The sequence below is a fragment of the Alternaria dauci genome, chromosome 6 (assembly GCF_042100115.1).
Source record: "Alternaria dauci strain A2016 chromosome 6, whole genome shotgun sequence".
NCBI classification, from domain to species: domain Eukaryota; kingdom Fungi; phylum Ascomycota; class Dothideomycetes; order Pleosporales; family Pleosporaceae; genus Alternaria; species Alternaria dauci.
This window is the reverse complement of record NC_091277.1, coordinates 134,466-161,968: the sequence shown is the minus strand read 5'-3', so window position 1 is coordinate 161,968 and position 27,503 is coordinate 134,466. Positions and strand designations below refer to the sequence as shown.

General features: G+C 54.9%; 8 protein-coding genes across 8 annotated transcripts; 4 read left to right on the top strand and 4 right to left on the bottom strand.

Moving 5' to 3' along the window:
- Positions 1 to 1,935: 1,935 nt before the first annotated feature.
- On the bottom strand, positions 1,936 to 3,565 carry ACET3X_006410 (uncharacterized protein; the record flags this gene model as incomplete). Its single annotated transcript, XM_069452946.1, has 7 exons — positions 1,936 to 1,964; positions 2,018 to 2,623; positions 2,692 to 2,873; positions 2,958 to 3,035; positions 3,112 to 3,281; positions 3,353 to 3,462; positions 3,550 to 3,565. 7 exons carry the CDS (start codon positions 3,563 to 3,565, stop codon positions 1,936 to 1,938), a joined length of 1,191 nt encoding a protein of 396 aa, XP_069305178.1.
- A 546-nt stretch (positions 3,566 to 4,111) lies between these two features.
- ACET3X_006409 (uncharacterized protein) lies at positions 4,112 to 5,718 on the bottom strand (the record flags this gene model as incomplete). Its single annotated transcript, XM_069452935.1, has 2 exons — positions 4,112 to 5,257; positions 5,317 to 5,718. The coding sequence occupies 2 exons, from the start codon at positions 5,716 to 5,718 to the stop codon at positions 4,112 to 4,114; spliced, it is 1,548 nt and encodes a 515-aa protein (XP_069305177.1).
- A 21-nt stretch (positions 5,719 to 5,739) lies between these two features.
- On the bottom strand, positions 5,740 to 7,188 carry ACET3X_006408 (uncharacterized protein). Its single transcript, XM_069452923.1, has 2 exons — positions 6,667 to 7,188; positions 5,740 to 6,620 (listed from the first exon to the last, which is right to left on the bottom strand). Exons 1-2 carry the CDS (start codon positions 6,830 to 6,832, stop codon positions 5,983 to 5,985), a joined length of 804 nt encoding a protein of 267 aa, XP_069305176.1. The 5' UTR covers positions 6,833 to 7,188; the 3' UTR covers positions 5,740 to 5,982.
- A 248-nt stretch (positions 7,189 to 7,436) lies between these two features.
- On the top strand, positions 7,437 to 9,533 carry ACET3X_006407 (uncharacterized protein). Its single transcript, XM_069452912.1, has one exon. It carries the CDS (start codon positions 7,603 to 7,605, stop codon positions 9,229 to 9,231), a length of 1,629 nt encoding a protein of 542 aa, XP_069305175.1. The 5' UTR covers positions 7,437 to 7,602; the 3' UTR covers positions 9,232 to 9,533.
- Positions 9,534 to 10,379: 846 nt separating this feature from the next.
- Positions 10,380 to 11,746, bottom strand: ACET3X_006406 (uncharacterized protein; the record flags this gene model as incomplete). Its single annotated transcript, XM_069452901.1, has 2 exons — positions 10,380 to 10,693; positions 10,870 to 11,746. The coding sequence occupies 2 exons, from the start codon at positions 11,744 to 11,746 to the stop codon at positions 10,380 to 10,382; spliced, it is 1,191 nt and encodes a 396-aa protein (XP_069305174.1).
- A 622-nt stretch (positions 11,747 to 12,368) lies between these two features.
- ACET3X_006405 (uncharacterized protein) lies at positions 12,369 to 13,810 on the top strand (the record flags this gene model as incomplete). Its single annotated transcript, XM_069452890.1, has 3 exons — positions 12,369 to 12,401; positions 12,450 to 12,789; positions 12,840 to 13,810. 3 exons carry the CDS (start codon positions 12,369 to 12,371, stop codon positions 13,808 to 13,810), a joined length of 1,344 nt encoding a protein of 447 aa, XP_069305173.1.
- An 869-nt stretch (positions 13,811 to 14,679) lies between these two features.
- ACET3X_006404 (uncharacterized protein) lies at positions 14,680 to 17,973 on the top strand. The gene is made up of 2 exons (XM_069452879.1): positions 14,680 to 16,283; positions 16,467 to 17,973. The coding sequence occupies exons 1-2, from the start codon at positions 15,003 to 15,005 to the stop codon at positions 17,304 to 17,306; spliced, it is 2,121 nt and encodes a 706-aa protein (XP_069305172.1). The 5' UTR covers positions 14,680 to 15,002; the 3' UTR covers positions 17,307 to 17,973.
- A 7,905-nt stretch (positions 17,974 to 25,878) lies between these two features.
- On the top strand, positions 25,879 to 27,503 carry ACET3X_006403 (uncharacterized protein). Its single transcript, XM_069452868.1, has one exon. The coding sequence runs from the start codon at positions 26,011 to 26,013 to the stop codon at positions 27,094 to 27,096; it is 1,086 nt and encodes a 361-aa protein (XP_069305171.1). The 5' UTR covers positions 25,879 to 26,010; the 3' UTR covers positions 27,097 to 27,503.

The following is a 27,503-nucleotide window of genomic DNA, read 5'->3' as shown; positions in this document are numbered from 1 at the left end:
AGGCGTACACTTCCCTTCCTCGATACTCCCAGGAACATTTTCTCAAAAACTTCTCGTGCAGCCATTGAAGGATACCACCAGTCCCAACAATCCGACAAGTTCACGACGACCTTCCTTAGCCCACTCAGCTTCAGCAGAGCAATGTCAACGAATAGCTTCATATTTTCGAACGTTTCGTACTCAAACGCAACCAATTCAACCGTCTCGATGGCCTGCAAACATACGTGCGGTGTAACCTTGCCGATTACTTTTATGCTGTCCGAAGTGAAGCGGAACTCGTTCAGACGATAAATCAAGCAAGAAGTCTCCGTGTAGATTTGCCGACACGCCATTGTACTCGAGATGAATTGGGACAACGGGTAATGGCTGCCCTTGCCTGTGCGTGCATAGCTTTCTGTCACTACCAGTCTTACGAGGGAAGGCTCATGGAATCCGTTAACCTGAACACAGTGCTCGGTGAAAGCGTAGGCGTAGATCTGGTTCCTGATTTCGCCGGGTAGACGGAGAAGCGGGGACTGGATGTAGTTGCGTGAGGCGCTACGCTGGTTAGTCGTCGTATGGCTGAGATGTTTTGGTACTTACATGATGTCTGCTTCCTCTGGTGACAGAGGCGTTGGCATCTGGTAGGGCAGAAGTGTTGCCATGCTTTAGTTCAGTGACGAGATAGTTGAGAGCAGAAGTATCAGGTAGTGAGTATGTGGTGGTGGTCGAAAGGGGACAAGAAAAGTTTCGCAAGATTACTCGAGGGGGAGAGTCAGAAAAATGAAAGGCGAAGTGAGCGCAAACTCACCCACCTTAGAGCCTGTGCGCTAGGTGTGACCCAGAGTACGACAAGAGCAGACTAAGCGCTACCACTTTGACGCAGTACTTCATTTCATTTAGACATGTTGCTGCCCTCCACCAGGCTAAGACGCCGACCAATATCTCCCTTAGGTTTATCCCTTCTTTGTTAGTCTAATACTTAGTCATCATGCACCTCCTCTTAACCGCTCCCTGCTTCGCATGCAGTATATCCTCGAGAACACGCTTTACAATACGTTTGCAACAGAACCTAGCTACGTTGACTTAGAAGACTAGTGTTACTATACTTCTGTAAAGGTTGCGTCTGTTTAATCAAGGTTGTTAATACACACTTCCCACGATACTGTGCACTGTAACTCAACAGCGTCGTGTCTGCGTCTTGTTACTAGCAAATCTATAAAGTTAACAAGGTTGTTAAGCGTACCTAGTGGATAGACCGAGAAGCGGGGACTAACTGCTATTCTACAAAGTACATTGTTTATCGGGTGTAGTTATCCATGTCCTAGATCCGTTGCCTGAGTACCTGGGTTGTTTCTGTATTGCTGTTGTAGACGGCGAGTTGACAGAGTTGTTACTTGTTGAATGCTGTATGCAAGTTGCATCATCAAACTCTCATCATGCACTACTAATCCCGCAAGCTCACCAAACATGTAAAGCCGAACCCCGAAACCCCAATCTTCATCTCCATTACTCTCTCAATTAGTCTATCTCTTTCTCTATGTCTACCACATACATTACTCTGCATCCTCCTCATTACCCACCTTCTTCTTCCTCTCCTCCCAAGAAAACGTTGTTGAAAACGCGATTATACTAGCTCTACTATACTCGCTATGCAACTAACAACGAACAGAAAAAACCCTCCAGGTCTCGAAGGGCTCAGGACAAGCTATTAATAAGGTATACGCAATCAATCCAGAACCAAGTCGTCAAAAACCGTGACCAGTCGTGAAGCTGTCGCCGCGCCGCACCGCACCGCACCGCGCTATAATGCCAATAAGACGTGCCGCCCAGTCTATGAGTGGGATAAGGGAATCTACCCCATTCCATCGCTTCCATCGCTCCCATCACTTCCATGCGTAGTCGTAGTCGAACAGAACGAACCACACATCCCTCTAATCCGTCCTCCCCTTCCCATCAACCACATGCCCATTCTTCATCTGCGCCTGCTCGACACTCGTCCTCGGAATCGTCAAGCAGTTAATCCCCAAATACTCACAAATACTCGTGATAACCAGATGCGCCCACTTGCCATACACCACCGCCGCAAACACAAAGTACGCACGGAGATACCACAGCTCGAAGCCCGCAGACACGGGGCCAAAAAGCGCAGTTCCAGGAATCGTAAGGTAGGGATGGTTAACGATGAGCGCGCCGCCAATCATGGGCGCGAGCATAATCGTCCAGTACGGAAACGGCTGGTGCGTAAGATGCGCGAGTATAATCTTCGTCGTCATGCGACCAAACACCAACGACATGGTCAGACAATACAACACGAGATGGTTATCTTCCAACAACTTCGAGTACGGGGATCCGAGCCAGGCCATGGTGCACGTCACAAAGATGACAAGGGGCGTCCATTCTTTGAGCAAGGGAAGCAGGGGCTGGTTCCTGCTGCGCCGCGCTTTTGCGACGTTGACGATGCACGCGGGGAGGTGTGCGACGAAGAAGGTGAAGAGGATGATGGGGACCCAGAGCTCTTTGAGCGTCGTGGTGCCGATTTCGGAGGCGTACGAGGGGAAGTAGGTGGCGAGGGGTGTGGACCAGATTTCGGGGCCGAAGTAGCCGGACATGCAAATAAATGTGCATGCGAGGATCAAGCCCTCTGTTGTGATCCGCGTTGTCAGTATACGTCATGGTAGAGAGGGATAAAGGGAAGGGGAGAGGACGCACCAGTCGGTCCATTAAAGTATCCCAAATACAACGTATGCGTATGATACGTCTCCCACGTCGAAAAGAACATGGGCAGCACTGGAATCAACGCGGTGAAGGCGCCAATCTTTGTGCTTCCATAGCCCACGGCCGCCGTCTCGAGGAGCGACGCGAGCGTGCAGTTCAACGAGTCTATTCCATGGCTACAAGTGTCTCGCAATCAGTACTCGCACGTTCGTTTATTTGGGCGCTTATGGGCTTGCTGCTCATAGTCTCATGTCACGTACTCAAAGAGTTCGCCGAGGGGGCTCGAAGTGCCGGTTCGTCGCGCTTGCTTGCCGTCGACGTTGTCCATGGTCGAGTACCTTGAAAAAAAGTTCCGTTAGTACCACCAAAAAAATGACCCCCTGAGTCTCTCTGTATGGGAATGCGTGTTCTTACATCCACATGCCAAACGCGAAGCTGTAGTATACCCACGACGGCGCCGGACCGACGAGATCCGGTATGTAAATCTCGAGCAGGACAACATTTCCCAGGATAAAAAAGAAGCCGAGTAGCGTAACGAGGTTCGGCGCAATCCACAGCGGCAGTAGCTCGACAAACGCATTCCACTGTATTTCCTTATGTCAGATCCCCTCCTCGTTATTGGGCGTGCGTGCGTGGACAAAGGAGGTGTGCGTACGTAGTGTTTGAGTATGTAGCGCGAGATGAAGGATTTATCGACACTCGAATATTTGTACGTTCGCAGGTGTTGCAATGCATCTTCCGAGACACATTCGTGTTTCGCAGTTTCTGTCCAATTCCATCGTATTAGCCAGATACCAAAAAAAATATCTTTAAATCCCACGACTCGAGGGCGCAAAGGGGCTGCATCCATACCTTTGCTCGGCGGCATAGTGGGCGACGTGACGGGCTGTGGTAAAGACATGGAGCTTCGTTGCGCGGGGGGAGCGGCAAATTAATTTATAGTTACAAGAATAAGGGTCGTGGCCATGTACTGAAAAAGCGTGGAAGCGGGGAAATCGATGCGTCGCGTCTGCAGGTCCAGGTTCGGGCACCTGTCTCTTGTGGAATAGGATGGGATGAAACAAATGGGATGAGGCGTTCCTGTTTGGCGCGCGGGCGTCCAAACTTCTAAAGGGTTACGGGTCCGCCGGCTCGGTAGACAGGGATTCTTCGAGATGAGGTTAGTCGAGGCGCGTCATGGCGCAGCTGTGTTAGCTCCAATGCATTTGGCACGTGAAGATTACACAAGTGTACATATCTAATTTGATGAACGTGGGAGTGTAGGGAACGAGGCTCAAGTGAAATGTAATAATGGTTCATCATTACTCGCAAGTACCAATAACAAAATGCCGTGCAGCACTACCACACTCGAGCCCTTCTGCACACTAGAATCTCGCTCAAGCCTACGCCTATCCCCTCCAACCCAACCATCACCCTACGCCCCCACCCCCTTCCTCTGCTCCTCTTCCCTCCGCATATCCTCCAAAAACCTCTCCCACGTCTCCACCGTGCCCTGAAAAAACCTGACATGCGCATCCGCCAAATCCCCCAACGTATCCCTAAACTCGACCGCCTTGATACGTTCAAAGTCCGACACCTCTTTAACCGTATGCTCATCAAACGCCTCACTCGCCTTCTTCGACATCTCCACCTCGCCCGTGAGGCGCTCAATTTCCACCTCGAGCTTGCGCACGCGCTGCCGCCTTGCCTGGTCGTGATCGATGCCGCGAAAGTCTTCGACCTTGGAGCGCAAGAAGCCCGATGCGCCCATGCCGGCGCCCGTCGCGCTGGCCAGGGCATCGCGGTCCGCGGCTGATTTGGCCAGGTACTCGCTGAGTTGTTCGAAATCGAGTTGCTTGCCCTCGCGCGTGCGGAGGAGCGTCTTGACGGCCTGGATGTAGGCGTCCATGTCGCGCAGGCTCGTTAGATAGTTTTGGTCCGTGTGGTCGCGGATCGACTTGAAGCCCTGCGACGTCGTGTTTACCGACGCAGCAAACGAGGTCAGATTGCCTTCGACGGCGGGCTCCATGGTCGTCAGCTTCTGGCACTGGGTGGCGAGGTCGGCGTAGTCTGTTTCCAGGTCGCCCTGGCGTCGGGCCACTTTCACAGTAACTTTCTCAACGTTGTTCAGGTCCTCGCTCAGCTTGTTGGCGCGCTCGCTGACTTCGATGAAGCGCTGGTCCGGCTTGTGGATCTTGGTAAAGGTGTTGACAAACGTGTCTGCGATGGCGTCTACGAAGCCGCCGCTGCCTTGTTCGGACCCGCTTGCTGCTCGTGATGGCCGGCCCTTCATGTGCTGGTTCCAGTCGGGACTCTCGAGGAAGCTGATGACGAGCGCGGCCCTGCGGAGCACGGGGTGCAGCGCTATCCGCTTGAGGAAGCGGTGCAGTGAGTGGGCTCGTCGCTGTGTAAAGTCCGGGCCAAAGCGGTCTCCGCGCACATACTCCATCTTGTGCTTGTCGGGCAGCGGCGGGACGGCGCATTGCGGGTACTCTTTGGAGAGCTGTTTCCAGAGGAAGACAAAGTCTGTGAAGCGGCGACGGACGGAGAATTCGGGCTTCTGGAAGGACTGGAAGTCGGACTGGGGGGTTGTTAGACCCTGGGCATCTACAGGTCGTGCACCTACGAGATACAACACACCTTTGTGGTTACTTGGTACGAGACATATTGGTTCTGGGTGCCTGCCAGCTCTTTCAGCGGGCTGCCGACAAACGTCTCCAGGCGCCCTTCGCTGAAGTCGGCCGCCATTGCGTGTCTGCGCACAGCCGTTGGGTCGCCGATGTAGATGAGGTGGCTGTGTTTGAGCTCGGCAATGTCGCTTATCTGGTCGTAGTCGGGGTCGTCGAGTATATCGTCAAACTGCGGTTGCGGGCTGGCTGGCGGGCGTCGTGTTAAGCTCGGAGTGTTGTCGGTGACGTCGGTTGGCGACCCGGCATTAGCGCCCTTGTCCGTGGCGGGCGCATGATGCCTCACGCGCTCGTACATGGCTTCAAAGTCGTCCGCGCTCCTATAAAGCGGATGGAATTCTTCTGTAACAGCCATGATGCAGTGATTGTGGTTTGTAAAAAATGATTAATAGCGTATAGTGAGTGCATGGCCGCCGTGTATTTATGCGAGCCAAACATGCGCGGTGAATGGAGAAAGTGCGACTGTCCACAAACACGCGTACACGTCGTGTCTGAATGAGAGAAACATAGGTATCGTACGTGGCCTAACCATAGAACCATAACCGACCGTGACCATGACCGCAACCATACCCGTAACCATGGCCATACCCAGCCGACCTGATTGTTACATAATCCTACATCAGTCCTCGGCGCCGAAGCGCTTGCTGAACTCGTCAAACAGCCGTGGAGTAATCTCGTCACTGCTGTTCCCGTTGACTGTCCACAGTACACCCAGCTTGTCGTAATGCTCAAGCAGGGGCTCGTTGTTCTCTTTAAATTTCCTCAACCGCGCCTTCCAGACCTCCGGGTCGTCGTCGGCTCTCCGCGTCAGTGGCTCACCCGTGATGTCGTCCTTGCCGTCGACCTTTGGCGCATTGAAGGTCGTGTTGTAGACCCGTCCCGAGGGCTCGTGCACCCAGCGGTTGCATATGCGATCGATAATGATATCGCTCGGCGTGTTGAGGTTGACCACCATGTTGATGGGCACAATGTTGTCGAGCTGGATCGCCTGCACGGCGGTTCTGGGGAAGCCGTCGAGTATGAAGGAGGCAGACGGCCGGTTGGAAAAGGTGTATCGCGGCGCCCGTACCTCGGAGGGAATCATGACTGCGTCTACGGTAGTTTCCGGCATGTCCATGGAGCTGAAGTTGAGCGCGTACGGGCGCAGGGCGTTGTCTCGTATCCACCCGCGCGTCGTGAGCTCGTTGACAATGAGGCGCAGGATCATGGCGTCGGGGACGAGGTTGCCGGATTTCATCGTGTGTTCGGCTTGTATGCCTGCGATAGTCAGTACTTTTTCGGATGGTGACAACGACACACATACCGAGGGGCGTCCGCTCGCGCACATTCTTCCTCAGCAGGTCACCGGAGCTGATGGCCGAGAGCTCAGTGAATCTTTTCATCAAGCGCTCGGTCTGGGTGCCCTTGCCGACGCCAGGCGCGCCGACCAGTATTATTCTGGCGGCTTTGGACAGCCTTTGGATAGGCATTATGGAGGATGTGCGTGTCGCGAAGACGGTTGTAGTCGCGGGTCTAAATATGCCGTGATATTTATTCAAGTCACAGTCGGTACAGTCGGTACGTGAATAAGCTCGAGGCTCCGCCAAAGGCTCGCAGACGTTAGAAGAATTCCATGGCGAAAAATGCGCCAAGTGAGGATCGGGGAATTTAGGTGCAAGACAAGTGACGGGAGAAGGTACAGTCTCCACCTAGTAAGCTGGCAGAGGAGGATTGCCGGCGGATAGGCGTGGAGGTGAGGGGACGGCCCAGCATTCATGGCATTCAATTCGCACTGGGGTTTGTTCTGCGACCATCGGAGACGCCAACGCCTCGGCCACTGCCCATGACATGCCGACTTGTAGTAATCGCATTCAACACTTTGTCAAGGCCACATACGCGCACCCGAGGCGAGTGCTGTTGCCTGTAGCGTCCCGTGGCGCATCTAGACAGGCCTCCGGTTTGTTCCTAGCCGTGACGAGTATGCGTGTCAGTCCAATGACTTGCGCGCACCGTTGGTGGCGACCAAGCTTCGGCCAGCAGATCGCCCCCGGCGGTCCCTGAGACTAAGTCCGAACCGAAGACGCTGCAACGTCAGCGGAGCCATTTTCTCAGAGCTGCATCATTCCACTCCTTGCACACAATTACGTCCTCTGACTTTGACCATCTCTTTTCTTCGTCCGCTGTTGACTCTGTATCAAAACCACGAATCTCGTTTAATTCCTGTACAACACACGTCACTCCCTACACACGACGCGGCGCCATGTACGCCCGTCGCACTGCTTCGAGGGCAGCGCCCGCAGTCTACAGAGCGGGCATCAGGACGACTACACGCGCCCATCGCCCCATGCTCAGCAATTCGCCCGCAATCCGCATCCTCATCCCGCTGCGCGCCCTGCAAACCGAGTCGACGTCATCCAACAATGCGCAAAACTACCCGCCTCCTGGTTTTGACCCCAAGCAGGCGAGCCAGCACCTGCTCCAGCAGAACCAGCAGCAGTCGAAACAGAGCGCCGACAAACACGACCCCCTCATCCCCAAGTCGGGCGCCACCGCCAACCCAAAGACACACGCACAAGACGTCCAGACATTAAGCGAGCTCAAGGTGGAGAAGTCGGCTGCCGAGACCAAGGAGGAGAAGAAGGTGCTGGCCAAAAAGGAGGAAGAGAAAAAGAAGTTGACCGTCTGGCAAAAGGTCAAGAAGGAGCTGGTGCACTACTGGGACGGCACCAAGCTGCTTGGCTTCGAAGTCCGCATCAGCTCCAAACTCGCCCTCAAGATGGCCGCGGGCTACGAGCTCACCCGCCGTGAGCGTCGACAGCTACAACGCACCGTACAGGACCTTGCCCGCCTGGTACCCTTCCTGCCGTTCGTCATCGTCCCCTTTGCCGAGCTGCTGCTCCCCGTAGCCCTCAAGCTCTTCCCCAACATGCTGCCCAGCACCTACGAGGGCCAGTCAGCCAAGGACACCAAAGCCCAGACACTCCGGGCCACTCGCAAGGACGTCAGCGAGTTCCTCCGCACAACACTAAAGGAGACCGGTCTCCCTGTTTCCGCCGAGAACGCGCAATCTAAAGAGTTCACCGAGTTCTTCCGCAAAGTGCGCACTACCGGCGAGCAGCCCACACCCGACGAGATTATCAAAGTATGCAAGATCTTCAAGGACGACCTGACGCTCGACAACCTGTCTCGTCCCCAGCTCGTGTCCATCTGCCGCTACATGAACATCACCTCGTTCGGCACCGACAACTTCCTGCGCTACCAAGTCCGCGTGCGCATGCGGCAAATCAAGCGCGACGACCGCGCCATCGCCTACGAAGGCGTCGAGTCGCTCTCCGTGCCGGAGCTACAAACCGCCTGCGCAAGCCGCGGTCTCCGCACCTACGGCGTGTCTCCGGGCCGCCTACGCGACGACCTGACCAGCTGGCTCGATCTGCGTCTCAAGCACGGGGTCCCCTCTACGCTGCTCGTCCTCTCCAACGCGTTTGTGTATGCGCAGGGTAAGGAAACGGAAATGACGTCCCAGATTGATGCGCTCCAGGCTGTGCTGTCGTCGATACCAGAGGAGCTGTATCACGAGATGGATCTGGAGGTGCGCAATGCAGAAGGCGCGGCGACGAATAAACAGAGGCTCGAGGTGCTCAAGGAGCAACAAGAGCTGATTAATGAGGAGAATGAGCAGACGGAGACGGTGGAGAATAAGGCCGCGGCGAGTCCCAAGGATCATGAGGATATTGATGAGAAGCCGGTGGAGGGTAAGGCGGCTGAGGAGAGTGGCGAGAAGGAGGCGAGTGTGGGGGATGCGGCGGGGGGGTCGGCGGAGAGGGTCGAGCAGGATGAGAGGGCGATGAGGGGGGAGGGGATGGGTGGGAAGGGGGAGAAGAAGGAGTAGGGTGGTCGGTTTCTGCTCGACGACGATGATAAGAAGTTGATTCTCTACTACATGTGTATAGATATGAATCTCTAGCTCTTTTTTTTTGTTTTCGAGGCGTCTTGGAAGAAGATGCATGGACATGGAAAATGTGTGTAGAAAATATAGCTGTTTCTTTTTCTTTTTTTTTCTTTTTTGGCTGTCTGATGGATATTATAGGATGGTTTATAGAATTGTATAGATTATAGGAGACTTGTAAGGGTGTTGAAATTGGATAGTCACAGCTTGATACGTATTTTTGTTTACTACAATTACTACTTGAGACTTGTCAACGAAGCTTGCTTCGTAATTCTTCTTTCTCTCCATCTCTTCTAGAAAAACGGAACCGGAGATGTGGATTACTGACGCGTCGTGTTTGCGGGTCCTTTCTTACACTATCTTACATGTCTCGTCCCGCGACCATGTTAGTTGTTTGAATCAAGCTTTCTAGCTAAGTAAGGTGATGACTTGGCAACGAATTTGTCTATTTACACTGTACCTCTCTTCGTACGATTAATAGTTGACTTGCAATACAAAAATGCTAGACGTAACGCAAATTACGTGTGTGTGTGGGGGATGTAGTAAGATAAGTTATATAGTTAAAGGAGGAGTAGAGTCCTCAAGACCTTGTACAAGCTTCTATCGAGGTTGGTTTCTCCGTTGATGTAGAGTTGTCTGGCTGCAGACAAGCAAGCTACTATATTTACACGTTCTTTTTGTAGCAAACAGTTAGATGACAGAAGCTGCACTAGACTTCTGGCGTCTTCCCGTCGTAGCTTTGTGTAAGTGGCAACAAACAACCAGAGTAACCGTCGAGTACAAAAACAACGCTCGTGCAAGAATTTACTAATAGTATTGTGAGTTGAGTGACGGAAAGATCTCCTAATCTATATGCATGTGAACATGTCTTCATGCGCCTTTCCAATTATCCGGGTATATATATATATATGTCATGTCCTTCCCCCCCCCAAAAAAACGCCATTCCATCCCTACGCAAAGAACCAGCAAAACTCCGACCCCAAACCTAACTCTCAGCCTTCATCGTCCCACACAAACTACACGTCCACCACTGCGTCTCCATAAACGTCCCGCACTCAAGACAATTCCACCCCAACCTCCCCCTCGCGGGCTCAAACGGCGTCGTCGCCGCCTGCCCTCGTAACCCAACCTGCGGTGGCGGTTTCGGGAGACTTGGTACGCCGCCGCCCATGTGCGAGGACGCGAAGCGGCGGTTCTCGGGGATGGGCTGGGGCGGCTGCTCGAGGGTACAGGCTGCGCAGGCGAGGTAGTCGAGCGGGTTGTGGAGGGTGCATTGGGGGCAGGCCCAGGTATTTGGGGGTAGAGGGGGAGAGGAGTGAGGTGGGGTTGGGGGTAAGCTTTTGGTAGAGGGGTGTTGGGGAGTGTGGTGAGGGGGGGAGGAGAGAGATGCGGGTGGTGATTGTGGCTGCGTGACGGAGCGTGACAAGGGGCGGCCCGGCGAAGGATGCGTGGTGCTTTCTGTGGAACGATTGTGGTTCGTTGGCGGCGTCGAAGGTGAAGAAGAAGAAGAAGAAGAAGGGTGGTGGTCGAACGTTAATCCCTTTTCTCTCGACCACGCCAATGCTCCGCCTACACCTCTACCTCCCGCCTCACTCGCACTCTGTGACCGCGACGGCGGATCCCGATCGAATCCCAGTCCATTCTCAGGATCCCACGTCAACCCGCCATTCCCCGTCGGCGCACCCAGCCTCTGCATCTCCTCATCGTACATGAGATCCTGCAGCGCCTGCGCAATCGCCCAATCATTCGCATCGTCCTGCTCGGCCTTTGTACGGAACCCTTCCTGCTCTTGCTGGTTAACCAATCGCCCCGCGTTGGCGCTCCCACTCGCGCATCCATCCGTGATACTATTCCGACGCGACGCCGCATCTGCAATCACCTTGCGCATGTCGATGCCGCGCTGCACGGGGCGCGCGCCGCCCAGACGATGTCCTCCGTCCTTGGCACCGGCGGCGCTGCTGGAACTAGACGTGCGGTTGCGTTTCTCGGCCGCGATCCTGGCCTGGCGCCGCATTTCGTCGAGGGGGACGCGGCGCCCGCCTAGCTTTTGGCCCTGGGACAGGAAGCCTTCGCCTGTGTAGCCTTTGAACAGGAGTGATTGGTGTTCGTCGCGCAGCTCGTTCCAGAGATTGTTGAAATCCGCGTTGTGGGGTCCATGGACGATATGCGAGAGTTCGTGCAGCAGCGTGTCGGTGACTTGCTCCATGGACAGGAACTGGCGCGCGTCGTGGTGGTATCGGAGGCGAATCAAGATGCGCTCTGTGCGGTTGATGTTGAGGCCGAGCAGCTGCGGCTCGTCGGGCAGGAATTCAGCCAGCGTTCGCACTTTCCACCCGCGCTTGCGCATCATGGGTTTGACCATGGAGGCGGCTTTGCGGAGCATGTGCAGGGCGTCGCCATCGCGGGGGAGGTGCTTCAAGTGCTCGTACGCGTCGAAGTGGGCGTCAATCTCCTTCATGGTTTTTTGGGCGGGTCTTGGGGCGGTGGAGGGGTCAGGTTTGGACTGGATGGCCGGCTGGCTCTGCGTGGTTGGGTAGAGAGTGGTTCTGTTGGTCTGTTGTTGTAAACAGCGCGCGAGGCTGAATAAACGCTGCGACCCACGAAGGAGACCACGGGTGAGATTAGTGAGAGCGCCAGCGTCGCGGATAAGAGGAGAGAATGTTCGCAATCGAAAGTCTAGGAAAAGAGGCAAACGACGACGCCGGCCACGTAAGCTATTCACGCGGCTATTCGGTGGTTGATGATGGCAAGGCCGCGTTGATAGGAGTGTTGTCTCATGGAAAAGGCAGATCACTTGCTATTAGGGTTTAAACGAGATGAAGGGCGATCCCTCTGCAGGGCAAGCAAGCGCGCATATTTGGTGCGATATGGATGCTAATGTTAGATACGTTCACCGAGGGTGGCGCAAAGGCAACCTTGTTGGAGGCGAGTTTGGTCCATTTTGCGCAGATCATTGCGCGAGTCAGTGCTTGACGTAGTGCACCTGCGGACTGCGATGACCTCCGCAGCAACCTTGAAGACTCTGTGCATCGCGAGAACAGGACTGGGCATCTTCTAGCATATATTCTTTCTATGCCATCATGTCGAGTGACGATCAGCAGATCTTGGGCGTGGTGAGTACAGCGTAGCAATCTACTTGCGACTCGCTGACGCATGTGTAGATATCCGAGTACACCAAGGACGTCCGCAGCTTTACGGGATCGATATGGGATGCCACGGATGCGCACTTTGCGCATGTCGCCGGATACATCAAGAAGAGTCTGCCTGAAGGATGGCTGCCAGAACGTGCAAGACCACGGCCACCCCCTCCGCCCCCGCATCCCATTACCGGTGCCTATCTGCATCGCCTGCAGGACTGGGTGTCTAGAAACCGAGCGTTGACGGCAGCCATCGTCGCGTTTGTCGGCACGGGGAGTTTTCTGGTATGGAGAGAACAGAAGAAATACAATCGCAAACGACGGGCACCACGCGCAAGCAACGGAGCGAGGCGGGAAGTCGTTGGTGAGTATTGTGGTTGCTGAGGAAGGCGACAGATGGGCTAACGACGACAGTCCTTGCTGGACCGCCCAACTCGCCCATTGTGCGATCGCTGTCTCTAGACCTCGAGCGACGCGGCTTCATCGTATATATAGTGTGCTCCAACATGGACGAGGAGCAGCAGGTCCTCAGCGAGTCGAGAGCAGATGTGCGGCCGCTGCACCTGGACGTCGTAGACACCATGGGCACAAAGGAAGCCATCCGCAACTTCAACGAGCTTCTCGTAAAGCCGCACGTTGCTTTTGCTGGGGCGAGCCCGCACAACCTCAACCTAAGCGGTGTCATACTGGTGCCGGACCTCATCTACCCTACAGGCCCCGTGGAAACGGTAACGCCCGAGCTCTGGTCCGACGCGCTGAATGCCAAGGTGCTCAACACCATCGCCGTGACGCAAGCGCTGCTCCCGACCGTCTGTGAGTTCAAGGCGCGGGTGCTGATGCTCACACCCAGCATCATTGCGTCACTTCGGCCGCCCTTCCACAGCGTAGAAACAACCATTGTAAGCGCACTCGAGGGGTTCCTTGCGTCGCTGCGCGCAGAACTAGGAACCCTCGGCATCAAAGTCTTGCAATTCCATCTCGGCACCTTTGATCTCACAAACGTGGGGCCAAAACATCACCTTCAGAGTCGCGGACTAGGGAGCCCCCATGCGTGGCCCGCAACGACGCGGGCGCTGTACGCAAACAACTTCGAGGCCCAGACGCGCGTTGCACAGAACCGGGGCTTGCTCAACCACCACCACGGCTCCAGTCTGCGGGAACTGCACAACGGCGTCTTTGATGCGCTGACGCAGCGGCGGCCGAGGACAGTGTGGCGCGTTGGGCGCGGCAGTGTGGCTTATGATGTTGTGGGCAACTGGGTGCCGGCGGGACTGGTGGGGTGGATGATGGGGTTAAAACGTGTATCGCTGGACGATGCCTCTGAGCCCAGGCTAGAGGATAGCGTGCAACTGCAATCGTGGGAGAGGATCGATGCGAGTGTCTAGGGTGATGCTGGGAGGGTAGTTGGGAATGTGGAGATGAATCACGACACGCAACGTCATAGCCCGACTGAATACGAAGGACAAGCGACTACGAGGAGACTTGACGAGGCGCCAGCTTGCGAGTATTGGTGAGTAGTTATTGGCACAGGGCGAGCAGTACAGTAGATGGGCATCACGCAAAAGCCCCTGGAGCGCGGTCTTGGCAATAGGGTCTCAGCTACTTGTTCCCTGCATGCGTTAGATTTGCAGGCACAAGGCTCGTCCAGTGGACAAGTCGTGTATAGGCAAAAATCTCAGCTCTTGACACACGCAAGCAGGAAGTGTTGCGGGAACAGTGGTTCGCAGGACGGGCAGCAGTTTAATGAGCAAGAAGTCTGGAACCTGTTCCGCTCCACAACGTGCCAGCAGCAGATGAGGTGACGCGAAGCGAGTGCCACTCTATTGACGGGCAGCGCCCGAAACGGAAGCTATCCGAGAGGGGGGGGGGTACAGGTGAAACGGGAGGCAGTCGGAGCCGTGGCTCGTTGTGCAGGTGACGGGTGAGGGAGATTGGGTGAGTTTGGTACGGGCGCTGTGGAAAAGCAAAAGGCAAATGGCATCAGGGCGCGATGAGATGAGATGAGCAGCATGTGCTGGGCCGCCAATTGCTGGCAGCGGCGCATGGGCGTGGGCTTTTGTGTCAGGGCGACGGCGCGGTGGGTCAACGTCGTCGACGCAGGACGCCATGCAGGGCCGACTGCTGGTAGGGGATCCTATTGGCGTGCAGGGAGCATCCCCGGTCCTCGTCTGGGTTTCAGGAGGTCGAGTTTGGCTATTATTGCACGCGACAAAGAGCTAGAGGCGCTGTAGAACATATCGCACTCGTCCCCCGTCCCAGCTGCTGTCGGGCCTTGCAGACACCATCAATCGACGCTTGCTGTCGAATCCGCTCCTTTGCGCTGCACATCAATCAATCAATTCATTCTTCTTCTTCTTCTTCTTGTTCTTCTTGGTCCATGTTGCCGTCGACTGCACCGATCTGCACCACCCCGACACACTCCCTGCACACCACCACAACCACACCCAGCGACTGCTTTTCCCGCCAAACCCGGCCAACACAGCCCCAGGCGGCTTCTTTTGCCCGATCGCGCGCATGACGGCCCAGCGTCATCAATCTTCCGTTGCAGAGAGTCCCATGAACTAGTCCGCCTTCATCATGGCAAACAGACAGCAGCGCCCGGGCGGCCTCGACTTCCGCTCCCAGTCCTTTGACCCGCCCACCACCACCTCGACCAAGACACTCACCACCAACAACAACATCAACACCAACGGCAACCTCCTCGGCCTCGGAAACCTCGCCAGTGCCAGCGCCAGCATGAGCAATCTGTCGCTCGGCTCCGACCTGCCCAGCCCGCGCACCGGCGATGCACCGCCCGCCCTCTCCCCTCTCGACGCCCTCGCGCTGCAGGGCCGCCTGCTTGCAAAGCGCTTCGAGCAGCAGGACAAGAACGGCCGCCGCATGAGCCGCATTGCACCGCTCACCATCCAGAACGAGTTTGGCAACCGCCCCGGCTACTTTTCCTCCCTCTCCAACTCGACCGTCAACTCGCCCAACGAAGATGCCGGCCCCGTCAAGTCGCCCCGACCCGACGCCTCGCCCCGCCACGAGGTGGCTTCGGACAGGCGACACCAGTCGTACTACCCGCAGTTTGGCATGGACGAGCCCGAGCCCCAGTATGCCATTGGGCCGCTGCAGAGTCCCATGGCCACCATTGCCGAGGCCAGTCCTGCCACTCCTCCACAGGGCTACTTCGACATTCCCAGGTCGCACTCGCCCGACTCCGTAGAGCCTCACATTGGCCTGCGCGAAGCCACGCCCGTCAGCCCCCTCGTCCCTGCTGCCGCCCCGGCCTCGCACATGTTCCTCAGCCCGCAGCGGAAGCCGTCTGGCGGCTCCGAGCACTCGCAGTATTCGCAGCCGCGGTCGCAGCCACGCTCTAATCTACTGCCCCCACGCTCGTCCAGCTCGCTCCACTCCAACCGCTCGCCGCGACAGTCACCCAGCATCCACTCTCTCGCTGCCGGATACGACGAAGTCGAGGACATGTCCCTCAGTGGGTCCTATGACTCCATACACCAGAACCGCAACCTCTCTCCCAGCTCTAGCCTGTCTAGGGCGCAGTCACCCTTCACGCCTGCTACAGGCCCCACGATGATACCGCGCTCGCCGTCAGCGGCCTCCGACTACTCGGCCAACGGCTCCAGCCTGCCGCGCCCAGCCTACAACTTCTCGAGGCCCAACTTCTCACGGCCCACCAGCCGGCAGAGCGTCCGCCCGTCGCTAGACGTACGGTCTGACGTCGGGCCCTCACGACAAGCGTCAGACGAGAGCGTCAACATGCGGCCCTCGTTTGACAATCAGCTCCTACGACAGGACTCGAGTGACAGCCCCACGGCACACTACGCGAACGAGCAGGTTCACACACCCGTCAGCATGGTAAGCGAGGACTTCCGTCGGTCAGGCGACTTTTCCAGCAACCCCGCCCCTTCCTACACATACACCAGGTTCAACCTGCCCCGCGGCCGCGCCGTCGACCGCAAGTCTGTCGGCATCGAGGACTTTTTCAAAAGCCAGATTACATGGGATCAACCAGGCCAGCACAATCCTAACCAGAGCCAGGCCTGTCCTCCTTCGCCCGAATCTCCGCCAAGGTCGTTTGACCAAGCACGTCAACAGCAGCAGCAACAGCAGCAGCAACAACAACAACAACAACAACAACACACAGCCCCGTCCCTTACCTCCAGCAACAGCACCATCCGCGCGCGGACCGCTGGCTCCGTCGGCGAAGTCACGCCCCAGCAGCACTGCGACATGGGTCTCGAACTCCACGAAGCCGGCGAACTCCTCAAATCAACCTACCACCTCCGTCTCGCCGCGCGCGCCGGTCTCCCCGAAGCAATGTTCTGGTACGGCCTCGCGTGCCGCCACGGCTGGGGCATGCGCGTCAACCAATCCGAAGCCCTACAATGGCTGCGGCGCGCCGTCGACAGCGGACAACTTGAAGTCGCCGACGACGAGGCACAGGCAAGCGCTACAGATGCGGTCAAGAAGAAGCAGCACCGCGCGCAGTACGCGGTTGCGATTTATGAGCTGGGCAAGTGTTATGGGAATGGATGGGGGGCGCCGCAAGACAAGAGTTTGGCGCTGCGGTGCTATGAGATTGCGGGGAATTGGGGCGACGCGGATGCGCTTGTTGAGGCCGGGTATTGTTATGCGGAGGGCGTGGGGTGTCGCAAGAATATGAAGAAGGCGGCCAAGTTTTATCGCATGGCGGAGAAGAAGGGCGTTAGTATGGTGGGGAATAGTTGGATTTATAAGGAGAAGTATATGGATGATGGGTCCGAGGAGAAGGAGAGGGTGGGGAGAGGGGATAAGAGGGATGTGGCGGGTGCGGAGAAGAAGGGGAGGGATAAGAGTCGGACGAGGACGATGTTTGGGAGGAAGAAGAGTGCGGTTTAGGTGGGAGGGGAGCCCTTGTATATGTGTTCACGACCTTTTTTTCTTTTTTTTCTGGTTCTCTACATACCCACCACCGTTTTTTTTATTAACGACACACCTTGCCTGGCGCATGGCCTTGGTTTGGTTTGGTTTGCGGGGTGGTAAGCGTTTTTCTTGCTTGCTCCATACCCCAAATCCTTTTCTTTTTCTTTTTTGGTTTGGTCAGGAAACATCTTGGATATGTTTCCATGTACTGATTTTTAGCTAGCTAGCTACCTTTCTTTTCTTTTCCTTTCCATTGTTTGTGTCTTTACTTTTCCTTTGTATCTCTCTCTCTTTTCTTTCTTTATACCACTTGTTCTGTTGTGTTTTCGTTTCCTTTCCTTGTCGTTTGGTTTTCTTAGCTTGTTGTATACGTAAAGTTTAATACCGGTACTTCTGGTGTACTCGGTTTTTCCTCTGGAGGAGGAATGGGTGAAGGGACTATCTCTCCTTTTGCTCACAAAAAATGGGGTTTGCGGGTCGTTGTGATATAAGGCGGGCACTGGGTTTCCGTTAACTGGGGTTGTGCCTGGGTTTCTGTGGCTGCGTTATACCATGGTAGCTAGGTGAAAGTGGAAGTAGGTGAGGGTTTTTCAACCTGGGGGAAGGGTAGGATGAGAAGAAGAATTGAAGCTGTAGATGGTGAGATTAGTCTGTGTCTTTGATGAGTGACGTGATGGCTTTTCTATGGAGTGATGATTGGATTTTGATCGTAGTCTGCGTTGGCGAGATATGCGAGGTTTGTACACTGCAAGGACGCTCACGAAGGAATGTTTAGCACATATTCATGGAGAAGATCGCCGGAGCATCTCGCAATCATCGTCGCCCAGTGTCAACACGGCAGGCTGGCTCTTAACCACCGGGTGAACAACGGCCTCTTCCGTGACGTGACCGGACGTTTCTCCCCAAAACGCACCTGGTCGCCGGATGCCGTGATTGACCCGGTGGCCTAAGATTTTGGCAATTTACGTTGTGGAGATGCGGTGGGTATAGCGGTTTGGGCGGTCGTTGTGAGGAGGGAAGGTTTGCTGCTACGCGCTTCTATCACCGCATGGCATTGACAGGACGGAGCTGGAAACATATCGTCGTTGAAAATCTTTGTATGCACATCTTGGGCAAACAGCCTGATACAGAGACTAGTGTCTGTTACATGCAGATAAAACCGTATCGATGAGGAAAAATAGACGGAAAAACCGGGAGGGGGGTTCCCCGGATAGATTGCCATTACTATGGATCCTGGTCAACGAGCACTTTCCCCAGCTTTTCGCGTCCACACCTCGGCTTTGGTGGAACCTGGTAAAAAAAAAACGGATATAAAGAATGTGTAGACAACGCTTCGACATGCTAGATACCGTTGTCGAGCACCGACTAGAGCAATGCGTTCACTTCTCCTTGCTGGCGCGGCGCTCGTCGCCACGGCATTATCTCGCAACCTGCCTCATCAATCTCCGTCCTCCTCTTCCCTGGCTGCGAGACAAGATACAAGTCCCCCTGGCTCTTTTAACTGGACCTCCAGCGGCATTCTCGTCTCGCCCAAGAACGACGGTAGAAACATTGCGGGTATCAAGGACCCGTCTATCATCGAGTACGAGGGCGTATACCACGTCTTTGCTAGCACAGCGAAGGAAGAAGGATACAACCTTGTCTACTTCAACTTTACCGATTTCGAGAAAGCGTCAGAAGCGCCGTTTTACTATCTTGATCAGAGCGGGATAGGTACGGGGTATAGAGCTGCACCACAGGTTTGTATGTGACACCCTTCTCTTCATGCCAGGACGATCTACTTACTTACACACCCTTTCTCACAGTCTTCTTCGCCCCCCAAAACCTCTGGTACCTCATCTACCAAAACGGCAACGCAGCATACAGCACCAACACCAACCTCTCCAACCCCGCTGGCTGGACCGCGCCTTCAGTCTTCTACCCCAACGGCACGCCCGCACTCATCGCAGAAGGGCTGTTGAATCCGCAGCAAGGATACTGGGTCGACATGTGGGTTATATGCGACGCCGCGCTGTGCCATCTCTTTTCGCACGACGACAACGGGCGTCTGTATCGTAGCCAGACGGCGGTCTCAGAGTTTCCAGAGGGCATGAGCGAGCCTGTGATTGCGCTGTCTGCGCCGAATAAAAACGATTTGTTTGAGGCTGCAAATGTGTATTCTGTAGGGAATAGTACATATCTCTTACTCGTGGAATGTATCGGTGTGGGAGATTCACCGGGCGGATTACGATATTTCAGGTCGTGGACATCCAACTCTCTAAGCGGGAACTGGACGGCGCTCGCGGCGACGCAGGAGCATCCGTTTTTGGGAGAGGTGAATGTGGAGTTTCCGGGGGGCAGGTGGTCGGATAGTATTAGTCATGGGGAGGTTGTGAGGAGTGCGGTGGATCAGACGTTGACGGTGGAGATGTGTGGGATGAGGTTCTTGTATCAGGGGATTGATCCAGGGGCGAGTGGGAGTTATAATGCGTTGCCGTGGCGGTTGGGGTTGGTGACGCAGAAGGGGGGTGCGGGGTGCTAGTTGTAGAGTTGAGAGGGAGGGGGTGGTGGAATGGATACTTGAGGGTTGTTGTGTGTAGAGTTTGGTGTGTGTCTGCGTTACCTCCGAGGTCTCTCTGTTACAATCCAGCATCTTGTGATATGTATGCAAGCTTCTCGAGATGCCTCGCCCTACTGTGTTCCTCTGGGCATCGACACGTCGCGTTCGAGAGTCTTGTTCTCTACGAGCAGGCTGTAGATTGCGGCAATTCCGTTCACCGTCATCAACCCATCGCAGTACGCCCAGACGGCAACCACAGTAAAGCTCCGCGATCATCTTCTCACACCAACCCACCAAGTTCGTTACAACCAAACACTACCAACCGCTGCTCACCACCTCCACCGCCCCACTACAAGCAAACCATCTCTTCTACCCCCTGCCCCCTGTCCCTGCAAACCGCGATCCGCACATCTCACGGTCTCATCTCGGCACCACCCACACATTGCATCACAGCATGACGACTACATACGCACACGCACCCGCGCCCTCCATCGCCATCACCACCCGTCGTCATCCACGCTACTAATAAACCGTTAAACGCGCGGTCCTGAACCCGCACGTTCCGGGCAGCGACATTAGCTTGTTTGCGAGGCTGTGCGGGTTAGGTATGCCGCTGATCGATCGCATGTGATGTGCAACATGTGTGATGGAGTTGTTCGGATGCATTGCATGCTTGCTGTTCGCGTGACTTTCCTTGAACAATGACCACTGCGTGGGGATAAGAGAGAAATTTATGAAGCGCTAAAAGGTCCTGGGAGACGGGCGAGGAGCCGCTTCCCCGGGCATGGTATGATTGTTTGGCTTTCTGGCCCTTGTACCTGCGTGGATGACGGCATTGTTAGGTGAGGTTGGCTTGGGGTGAGACGTGAAAGGTTGCGAGTGGTGGTGAGGATCGGCATGGTATAGCGATGGAATGCGAGCGACAGGTATGTCTTGTGATGGTCTTACTACTGCTCCTCGAATGCGATCGCTTTGGTGAGTTTGAGAGTGTGTTGGCTTATGGCAGACAAAAAGTGGTTCGTTCTGTGAGCGACTATTGGCCACCTCTCCTCGAGAGAGGGATGGTCACGTTGACGAGAGTTCGTGGTTCTGGAGTTTTTTCGAGCTTAATCAGAGGGGTCGAAGCGCACAACCCGAATGAGACGGTATTGCAACAATCAGCAGGGACAAGAAGTCTTCTTTGTAGTATTGTTGATCGCCTTCTTACAAACAAGAACAGCCAGCATAGCGTTGAAAAATAGAGACCAAAGATGCTCTGGGCTTGTGTCGTGGTAATACAAGCCGTGGTATTTGCGGACTATAGGACTGATGCATACTCATCCTTGAAGAAAGTGCAGTCGCTGTCTTCAAAAATCTCCAACGACGTATAGGCGAATACAGTCGCATGAGTGGTGTGTACAAGCTCATGCGTCTTGCGTGCTTGGATCGAGGGGCACCACGCTCATTATGGTGATTGAGCCTCAGAACATACAACATCTAGTACACCTAGCGTCGTATGAAAAGAGAGAAAGGGCGTGCTCGACCATCCTGAAGCGTCCTGCCAAACATGCGTGGACGTCTTCATATCGCATGTTCACATTCCCAGAACCAGGCCCCCAACCGGAGAACATCGGAGAAACAGCCTCACCCCTCCTCAGCTCCTCGATCCCGATAGAGTACACCTTACCCAGCACCCTCGTACACCACAGGAACACGAACGCCCGCCTGCAGAGCCAGCATCCAACACGCTGTTCGCATCCCAACAAACACGCGACACGAGGGTGTGCTACCCCACGATTTGCGTAAAGAGAACTGCAGTTGTTGGCTAAGAGACTCAACACCGACAAGCGAGCGAATCGCGGGAATATGCGTTTCGGTTAAGCTTCCGATGCGAGTGGATTGGCGGGATATTCTGGATTGGTGGAACATATAGAGGTTGTCGGACCGACTAGCGTGAATATGTCATAGGAGAGAAGCAAGAAGAGGTGTTGAGAAAAGCGGCACGTAATCGCAGATGCCAGAATGGGAATCTTGTTTAGAGAAGTCTTGGGTTGAGTAACAGGATCAAGGGGGATCGTGAGGGTCTGGCTGCGGGATTACGTATAGGGTTTCTTGGTGAGGTAGGGTGTCGTGTACGAATTGCTAAACGTGGATTGCGGGGCGTGGATTGCCAAACCATGAGAATGGGCTTTCGGACATGGCGAGCTGCAGTGGCGAGCAGGTTGATCTTGAGGAGCTGAGCATATGTTCGTTTCTGTCGCCATGGTATCGCTTTCTTGTTACCACAATGTCCGACACTCAATCACCTACGACGATATTCGTGCGTGCATATCGTTCTTGGGCTTTCCTCTCAATAGGAATGGAAACCTCAAAGCTAGTAAAGCATGCCTCCGTGGCCGCGGATCAGCCAAGCACTCCCGCAATCAACTGCGTATGCGCATCTTGTTGGGAATGCATCGCGACCATCGACCTTAGCGCTCTACGCGCACACACGCCGCACACGCGACGCAGCTGACGACCTCCGTATGACTTACTACAACGAGCTCGTGGCTAGACGTGAGATCCCGTCTCGGCTCAACGCATCGCGCAGATCCGTGCCATGAGCGACCGTCTTGATCCCTATGCCTAACGAGCACTGCCTCTTTGCTTTCATGCAGGTAATCGGAAGCCTTCAAGCCTCATCTGGGCATGGAGAATTACCACGTCCTGGTCCTCCTATCACGGCCGTAAGGCGCGCGACCCTTATTACTCTTCTCACCGTCGACCTCGGCGAAGAGTATCGTGACGTCTGGTTCGTACTGCACACGACGCTGGGCAGCTTCGTAAATCGCGCATACGACGTAGGTTTCCGTGTCTAGAAGCTAACAGCCAAGACACCCGTAAATGTAAGGTAATACCAGCTCTTTCGCCATGACACTCAACATGTATCGGTACCTCGTCAGACGGGAAAGATCGGTTTGCGCAATTCGTGGAACGTCGAGGGCCGTCAAGCGTGGGATGGTGTCAAGATCAGTCGCCGTCTTCACCGTTCAAGCACTCCGATCAATTTCCGCGACAGAATGTTGAGGAGGCAAAAGTGTCCGAGAAGATATCAACTGCGGAACTGAGGTTGAGTTGGAAGCGTCTGGATATACTTGGCATCCCACGCCGATGGCTACATCAGGTAGGCGTGCGTGAGACCAGCCCAACATCCCACTCGATCGACTCGACTTGATCGGTTGAGGCTCTTGAGACCGGACCAGGGTCGCACGGCACGTTGTGGCGAACCAGTTCCGCTTCCAACTGCCGCTATACGACGGGCGCGTCTTGCTGTGAACTGTAGATAGCAGTTGGCCCCCACGGTCGACAAGAGATCGACGAACTACAGCTGAAGTGAACCGCGCGGTAAGCGTACCTTGTCTCATCGCTTTTGGAAACGTTGCATATAACCGAGGCTAGAGCGGAGTTGAACGATGCATGTGTTGATGCTGCGGACATGTCCACTACCACACACACACATACCTTACTTGCGGTGTGCAAGTTTCTAGTCAACCGAGTTTTACTTCTGTTGCTTAAACCCGTGACTTGAGAGAATAGTCATTTGAATGGTGTCAAAGTGACGTCCACCGGAATCATCCCTGGAGGATCATCTGCTGACGACACTGGCCTTCGATCAAACTACAAGTTCCACCGCTCACTATATCGCTCTCGGAAGGGGCGAGATCCTGGTCCCAGTAAATCCCATTGCCCATATGACCCGCATATGTGGGCTGACCCCTCACCCCTCATCAGCACTAAGTGTGGTGCGGCGTTGTTGCCGGGTTGTTGGATGGAGTAGTTGAAGGTGAACTTTTCATATGGTGGAGTGGAGCTTCTAGATTTTCCTTGCTCTTTTGCTGTCTTTGTGGGACTAGAATCCACATGTGGAGATGAAAAGTAACCATGGCCAAGAAACAGGCGATGGGAGCCATCCCCTGATGCTTGTGACTGCAACGTTACCCTGGTTGGTACAAGAGGTACCTCAAGGATGATGATTGCAAGACCGCGGGGCTGCAGAGACTGGGCGTTACTGACGTATTCCCTGCAAAATGAGCGAATGGCTTGAGATTTGGCAGTTTTTGGGCATCATCCAAGCCGGCAGTACCCAGTATTACGTGCATGATTTCAGGGCCTCAGTGCAGAAAAGGCAATAAATGACACACAAGACTTGATCGCAGGCGAGACTGGGCGTCATGCAAGTCAGAGGCCTGGTGCAGCGGCAGGTTGAAAGTGTGTGGTCTGGTGTTCCAACGTGGTAAGAAGGCGGGGAAACAAGACTCCAGGATCGCCAAATTGTGGGGTAATAGCGTCGTCGCTGATGGCTGCATGGTCGGCTCACGCTCGCCTCTCGTCTTTGCGACGAGGCTGTGCGCGTCCTCGCGAACATTACACGTGTTCTGCAATAGAGAGTGTCGTCGAGGGATCCATATGTGTATGCCGCTACGCAAATGATTGCATACGGCTTACGGCAACGCCAGGAAAACTTTTCGTCCTCGTGCCGCCAGAGTGTGGATTCCGAAAAGACTGAACAAAGAGGATTGCACCTACACGTGAATAACAGGAGACATGATTGGATGCGAAGAGATGTGCCGATTATAGGGGATCTGTTCCAGCATCCGGTGCAAAATTCCGCGGTGTTATGAGTGCCGAAGCGAGCTGCCTCGGCATCGCGTGGGGGCGCTCGACCAAGATCCACCGAGGATCAGGTACGACGAACGCGTCGTACCAGGCACTCCCCTTCTTGCGTTTGAACCTAGGTTGTGGACACAGGAGCAACGGGTGAACCTGCTGACGACTTTCCTGCGTACCGCAATTGCCGGGACGGCGCTCGGCACATTCTGCCAACGCTTTCGTTCGAGGCGTGATGCTTTGCGCTGGAACTCGTCACCGGTCTGCACCTGCGGCGATGCAAACACTTTCCATGTGCGGATTGGTGGATATACGAATGGGACGATGTCGTGTCGACTGCACGACTCGTACACCGTCTCCCCCTTGCGGAAACAATGTCGCGTGAAGATTGTGAAGAGCCTCAAGGTTTGAGCTATGGCCAGACCCCGCCACCAAGAGTAATGGGCGTGGGGGACATGTCGCCAGGGATCGGCGTCGTCATCCTGGCCAGGCATTGTGATGATGAGACATGAGATGCCTCTGATAAGTTCGCTATTCTGGTCCGTCTTGGTGGCCCTGCTGCTGCGGATGTCGGATATCGATGACTGTCTCCGCCCGGATATTGCATGGCCTTGTGATGAGCATGCGCTTCTTGCTGTCTGCCACGTCTTGCATCACCGCTGGAATCCATCGTTTCTCTTGCCCTGTGCATTGCTCTACTGCACGTCGTCAGTGGTCGCCGATTCCAGACTGCTGGACCGACTGGTACCACGACGTTACCCAAGGGCAAACCGGAGTAGCCGGGGTCGCTGAACGGCATCAGATGATGCGAATAGGCCGGCCACGATTCCCCCACCCCCACACTAGCACCCCCGAACCGTATCCATCAACGCTCTTTTGAGTCCGCCAACCCTTCGCATGGTGCCAGCTGTGGCGACAATTACCCTATCAGCTTCCAACTAGGATTCCAAAAGATCGTCACAAGGCGCGCCCCCCTTGCCCTTGACCTCCGGCCAAGATCCGATGTTCACAGCCTCTGGCCCCCTGTTCGCTTGCTGCAACGTGAGCAAAAAAGCAACCGCCGCTTCAATCAGCGACCCTCGCCTCGTTCATTGGCCGCGCGCACGCCTGTCAGCTAAGCGCAAACAGCTGTGCCTGGTATCGGCTACATGCAATGCAGCACCTCGAACAGGCCGCGGGAGTCACCGCCCCTTTGGTCGTCACCAAGGATGCCTGTCCCTCCCTCTCTGATGCACTTCACGCACCTTGCTTTGCCTGCCGTCACTAGCACTCCTGACGACGCCGTCAGCTGGACCCCCACACTCCGCATTGCAAGGTCAAGTGTCCGGCGTTTGAAGATATTTAAGTACCTGTACTATCCTCGGGGTGTTACCAAACATCCATCAACCATTGACGTATTCGTTCCGTTCGTCGTTGCTGCGTTCCACTTATTCTTTGTCAAAAGTACCGCTTCTCTCTGCAAGCTCTTGTTAGTATAAAAGTCGACGGGACGTCCACATTTGATACCTTTTTATCATGTCACCGCACCACGACGCACCTTCTCCTGCAAACAGCTACAGTCAAGACACCGACTTCCACCACCCTGTGCAATCCGTCTACACCATGAGCCAATATAACAACTTCGACACCAGCTCAATGGAGTCTGCCGACATGGGTATCCGACGATCCTTGGTTCCTGGCATCTATGTTCCTACCGTAGCATTCTTCGAGCCATCATCGGATAATGTTGATGTCGGGACGACCGCCAGCCACGCCGTTCGTCTAGCCAAAGCTGGTGTTGCCGGGATCACTACCCAAGGATCCAACGGCGAAGCTGTTCATCTATCACACAAGGAACGCGACCTCATCACCAACACCACCCGCAAGGCTCTCGATGACGCAGGCTTTGGTTACATGCCTATAATCGTCGGATGTGGTGCTCAGTCCACCCGGGAAGCCATCGAACTCTGCGAGGAGGCAGCCTCTGCTGGCGGAGACTACGCCCTGGTGCTCCCACCAGCGTACTACCAAGGCTTGTTTTCAAAAGACACCGTCAAAGAGTTCTTCCTCGACGTAGCCACTGCTTCGCCCATCCCGATTCTCATCTACAACTACCCTGGTGCAGTCTCTGGAATGGATCTCAACTCCGATGTCATCATTGAGTTGGCTCAACACCCCAACATCGTCGGCTGCAAGTTGACCTGTGGAAACACCGGCAAACTCAACCGCATCGCGGCAGCGACCCGTGCTGCAACTGTCTCAGATCCTGGATCTGGCTTCATGTGCATGGGCGGATCCGTTGACTTCACACTGCAAACGCTGATTGCAGGCGGATCTGGCATCATCGGCGGCATGGCCAACATCGCACCCAAGGCATGCGTCAAGCTCGTCGAGCTGTTCGAGGCTGGCAAACTCGCAGAAGCCCGCAAACTCCAGGCCATTGTTGCCCGAGGAGACTGGGCAGCTATCCAAGGCGGCATCATTGGCACAAAAGCTGGCCTCATGGCCCATTTCGGATACGGAGGCTACGCTCGCAAGCCTCTCCCCAGGCCTGGAAAGGACGAAGTTCGCAAGTGGCGAGATGCTTTTGACGAGCTCGTCAAGACCGAAAACTCGCTTTGAGGTGACACAGAGTTTCCACGCTTTCGACAAAAAAGGATCTCATGACTCTCGCGGCGCGCATGCTTTTCCTCTTTTACCAAACACCGTTTCGCATTGCTCTCGGCGTTGAGCGCACTTTTGCATATTCTTAGTGGCGTTTTCCGGATTATGTCATGGTTTTCTCTGATTGTCAGTTACGTGAGCGTTATCTTTGGGCACGAGCCGGAAAAAGCAATTTGGTAATCTCTACTCAAGGAGTCGTCATCACCGATCGCGCCTGTGCAACGTTCTCAAAACTTGCGATAATATCTCTTGTTTTCCTGTAGCGTACGCTTGTTTTCGCATAGCAATGACTGGGCGGATATCTGAGTTGCATTTCTAGCCTGTTAGTAGTTGCCGTTGTCGTGAATGACGAATTCTGAAACTTG

What these genes read in the sequence shown, in the direction of transcription:
- ACET3X_006408 (XM_069452923.1), bottom strand. Translation starts at nt 6,832, where the DNA reads ATGCCTATCCAAAGGCTGTCCAAAGCCGCCAGAATAATACTGGTCGGC. An exon ending in GCGCGAGCGGACGCCCCTCG is followed by an intron (nt 6,621 to 6,666) that starts GTATGTGTGTCG and finishes TGACTATCGCAG; the next exon opens with GCATACAAGCCGAACACACG.
- ACET3X_006403 (XM_069452868.1), top strand. Translation starts at nt 26,011, where the DNA reads ATGTCACCGCACCACGACGCACCTTCTCCTGCAAACAGCTACAGTCAA.
- ACET3X_006404 (XM_069452879.1), top strand. Translation starts at nt 15,003, where the DNA reads ATGGCAAACAGACAGCAGCGCCCGGGCGGCCTCGACTTCCGCTCCCAG. An exon ending in TTCACACACCCGTCAGCATG is followed by an intron (nt 16,284 to 16,466) that starts GTAAGCGAGGAC and finishes AACCAGAGCCAG; the next exon opens with GCCTGTCCTCCTTCGCCCGA.
- ACET3X_006407 (XM_069452912.1), top strand. Translation starts at nt 7,603, where the DNA reads ATGTACGCCCGTCGCACTGCTTCGAGGGCAGCGCCCGCAGTCTACAGA.